The sequence below is a fragment of the Galeopterus variegatus genome, unplaced genomic scaffold (assembly GCF_000696425.1).
Source record: "Galeopterus variegatus unplaced genomic scaffold, G_variegatus-3.0.2 Scaffold3517, whole genome shotgun sequence".
In the NCBI taxonomy this organism is placed as follows: domain Eukaryota; kingdom Metazoa; phylum Chordata; class Mammalia; order Dermoptera; family Cynocephalidae; genus Galeopterus; species Galeopterus variegatus.
Genome location: NW_007729628.1, coordinates 171644 through 175201, shown reverse-complemented (window position 1 = coordinate 175201; position 3558 = coordinate 171644). Strand labels below are relative to the sequence as shown.

The 3558-nt window shown below is 44.9% G+C and overlaps 1 protein-coding gene across 1 annotated transcript in view; it reads left to right on the top strand.

Moving 5' to 3' along the window:
* Positions 1-3558, top strand: part of ABCA4 (ATP-binding cassette, sub-family A (ABC1), member 4) — a gene marked incomplete at its 5' end in the record, with an annotated part of 119813 nt that overhangs the window by 53885 nt on the left and 62370 nt on the right. Inside the window, one exon of the mRNA XM_008585325.1 lies at positions 2659-2755. Within this exon, the coding sequence (XP_008583547.1) occupies positions 2659-2755 (97 nt within the window). The remainder of the gene's footprint in view (positions 1-2658; positions 2756-3558) is intronic.

Below are 3558 nucleotides of genomic sequence, written 5' to 3'. Positions count from 1 at the left end.
GGCGGCGCTCCCGCCGAGGGTTCGGATCCCACATACAGACCGGCCGCTCACTGGCTGAGCGAGGTGCGGGCACGGCGCCAAGGGTTGTGATCCCGTTGCCGGTCCCGGTCCGGTACAGGCGCAACACTGAGGGTCGCGATCCGTTGCTGGTCACGAAGAAAGACAAAAAGGGAAAAAAAAAAAAAGTTCATGAAAGATTTGTATTATCTCTCAATTCTATTTTTCCATTAACTTTTTGAAGTTCCCTTGTATTTATCGACACTCTAATGAGAGGAGGCACATGGTCTTTTTTGTTCACTGAGATAGTCCCAGTGTGCAGAATGGTGCCTGACTCCAGTGAGATCTCATTAGCTTAACTAATCACATCTGCAACAACACTGTTTCCAAACAAGGCCACATTCTGAGGTACCTGAGATTAGGACTCTGGTGTTTTTTTCCCTGACACCACTTCTGACACCAAATGTGTGTTTTTTTACAACACCAACCAGTTCTCTGCCACCAGCTGAATGAATGAACAATTCAATTCATTCCTGACACTGACTATTCAGCATTGGTGCAGACCCCACAGGCTCAGTCCCACAAGACTGCCCCCACTTCAGATGCCAGTGCAAATGTGGTGCCCAGACTGCCCACGCTTTTGCCCAGCCAACAATAAATTCGGGGGTTCTCACGACCGTCCCCCTCACTGGGTTTGATCATTTGCTGGAATGACTCAGAGATCTGGGGAAATTGCTCGACTTACAACCACAACATTATAATACAGAATACAACCCAGGAAGAGCCAAACGAAAGAAATGCACGGTGCAAGATGTGGGTTGGGGGTGACCTAGAACTTTCCTGCCCTCTCTGGGTGTACCACCCTCCCAGTACCTTGATGTGTTTACCAACCCAGAGGCTCTCCAAATCTCATAGTGCAAAAGTTTTTACAACCCAATCTCCAGCCTACCTCCCTTTCCCTCCCCTGAGGTTGGAGGTTGGGGCTAAAAAGTCCTCTGTTCACATGTTTGGTCCTTGTGAAGCTATCTTGGGGTCCCATCCTGAGTTACCTCATTAGCATAAACTCAGGTGTGGTGGAGAGAGGGCCTCATTATGAATAACAAAATACATGCCTATCACTCAGGAGATTCCAAGGGATTTAGGAGATCTGTGTCCTGCACAGGAACTGGAGACAAAGACCAATTCTATTTTGTATTATACCACAGAATCCAGCATATCTTTTTGAAGAGGGACACAATTCAATCCATGAAAGAGACTTTCAGCAAAACACTTAAACTTGCTCAGCCTGTTTTTTCTATCTCACTGGGCTGCTGGAAAGAGATATAATAAGTAAAAATTACTTGGGTTGAAATTGAAACTTGTACACAATTCAAGAGCTTTATTTTAGCCAAGCTAAAGCTTTCATTTGCTCAGCAGCTACTTACTAAGCAGCACCTGTGCATGAGGCTCAGCAGATCCAGCCTCCGGGAATAGAGGGATGGGAAGGATAGACCCAGGTTTGCCTGAGGAACTTGCAGTGTAGTGGTGGCAAAGGTCATGAAACACATGACAACTGCTAAGACAGCCAAAGATGGTGTTTTTACAAAGTCAGTATTTTGTAGGAAGCAAAACTTGCAAAGAGAACCGGACTAGAAATTGGGGAGTGTAGAGCTGGGGCTGGGGCCGGAACTCACAGAACCCTCAAGCCCATTCACAGACTGGGTCACAAACCCTTCACATGTCAGACTGGGTCACCAGACCCCTCACATGCAGGTCTGTGACCTATGTAACCAGCAAAAAGGTCCTTGGAGCCATAGGTTTGAGAGCATGGCTGCAGGGTCAGACGCCCGAGGCAGTCAATGCCAGCCAAGCCAGGGTGCCGTGCATACACACTAACTCCACCCCCACACACCTTATTTACAAAGAATGTGCTGCACCACCCCCAACAGGACTCAAGGCAAGGTGGCCTGATTATATTTTCCCAACAGGGAGTCTTTCTAGAAACCCAGATCCAGTAGAATGGGAGTGTGGGGGTGGTTTAAGAACAGTGGTATGAAAACCAGATTACCTGTGTTGAAATTTGTGCATTTCTATTTAATTAGCTATAACCTGGAGCAGATGGCTCCAACTCAGTTTCCTTATCCACAAGAATAACTTCATCACCTACCTCCTTTGGTTGTTCTGAGGATTAAATCATTTAACACATGGAAAGCACTTACAGCAATCCCTGACACAGAGCATCCAACAAATGTTAATGATCATCACCATTATTATCTGGTAACTGCTAGAAAAAAAAAAAACATGGTTTAATACTTTAATGAAATGTTTTCTTGAAAAAGTAATGTCAACCAAGATCACCCATCTTAGTGTTGCCGGTAACACCGAAAAACATGACCTTTGGGATCACAGCATGTTGGAGTAGTCATGGTTTAATACTTTAATGAAATGTTTTCTTGAAAAAGTAATGTCAACCAAGATCACCCGTCTTAGTGTTGCCGGTAACACCGAAAAACATGACCTTTGGGATCACAGCATGTTGGAGTAGTAGTCTTTATGGTAGCTTGTGGAGAGCCGTGCAATGGTTTGTGAACTATAAATATCTACAGTTATAATCTGAGGTTTGGATAGATAAATTCCAGATCTTATAGAGCTATGGTGAGGTGGGATAAGGAGACTACTTAGGTTTCCTCTTTCTTTGCCTGTCTCTTTTTAGGGGACTATGGAACCCCACTTCCTTGGTTCTTCCTTCTACAAGAGTCCTATTGGCTTGGTGGTGAAGGTGAGTTATTCAAAAACTAAAATAAAAACCCCAAAACCTTACTGTTTGAAACACACTTCTTGGGCTATATGCAGGACATATGGGTTGTAGATATGGCCCTTGAGGTCCAGGATGTGATTCCTGGAAAGTCAGCTCTGGGAGCCCACCTCTCATGAATTACCAAGCCAGAGTGAATAGCTGAGAACTGATAAAATCTTATATCTTGTACAGCTTGTCCCAGTGGATTAAATTGCTCTATTAACAGAAGGCCAAATTACTTCAGGGTTCCGGCGACTTTTGCAACTTTTCAGTTTAAAGGAGAGATCCAGGGAATCATGAAGCCTCCTTTGCATTCGTCTTCAGCTGCCTCCTCTCCTGCTTTTTATTTCTCCCCAACCTTTTCAAAATACAAGCTAATTCATTCTCCAAAGAGGACGACTCATCCCGAGGCTGAAGCAGTGCTGCTGATCTGCAAGGCAAACACTCCCAGGCTCTCGTGGTGTTGATCTTTCTTGCGGTCGGGGAAGAGAGCTAAAAGGGCATTTGCCCATGGTGCACCTTAGATAAAATTTAGCTTCCTACGGAACAAAACAGGAGGCCTAGGGAGAGTTATAGAAACTGGGAAAGTGGAGAAAAGCACAGACTCTTGTGAAGTCTGAGAAGGCAGAGAAATTCTGGAGCTATAGCTGGGGACTCCCCTAGAGCTGGGAGGTTCTGGAAGCAAAGGAAATACTTTGCAATCTGTTTGTTGCTCATGTACCTGCTCTTTATTTTGTATTAATGGATCTGGGCCAGGATTTATCCTTTAAGCACTAAGATAGATG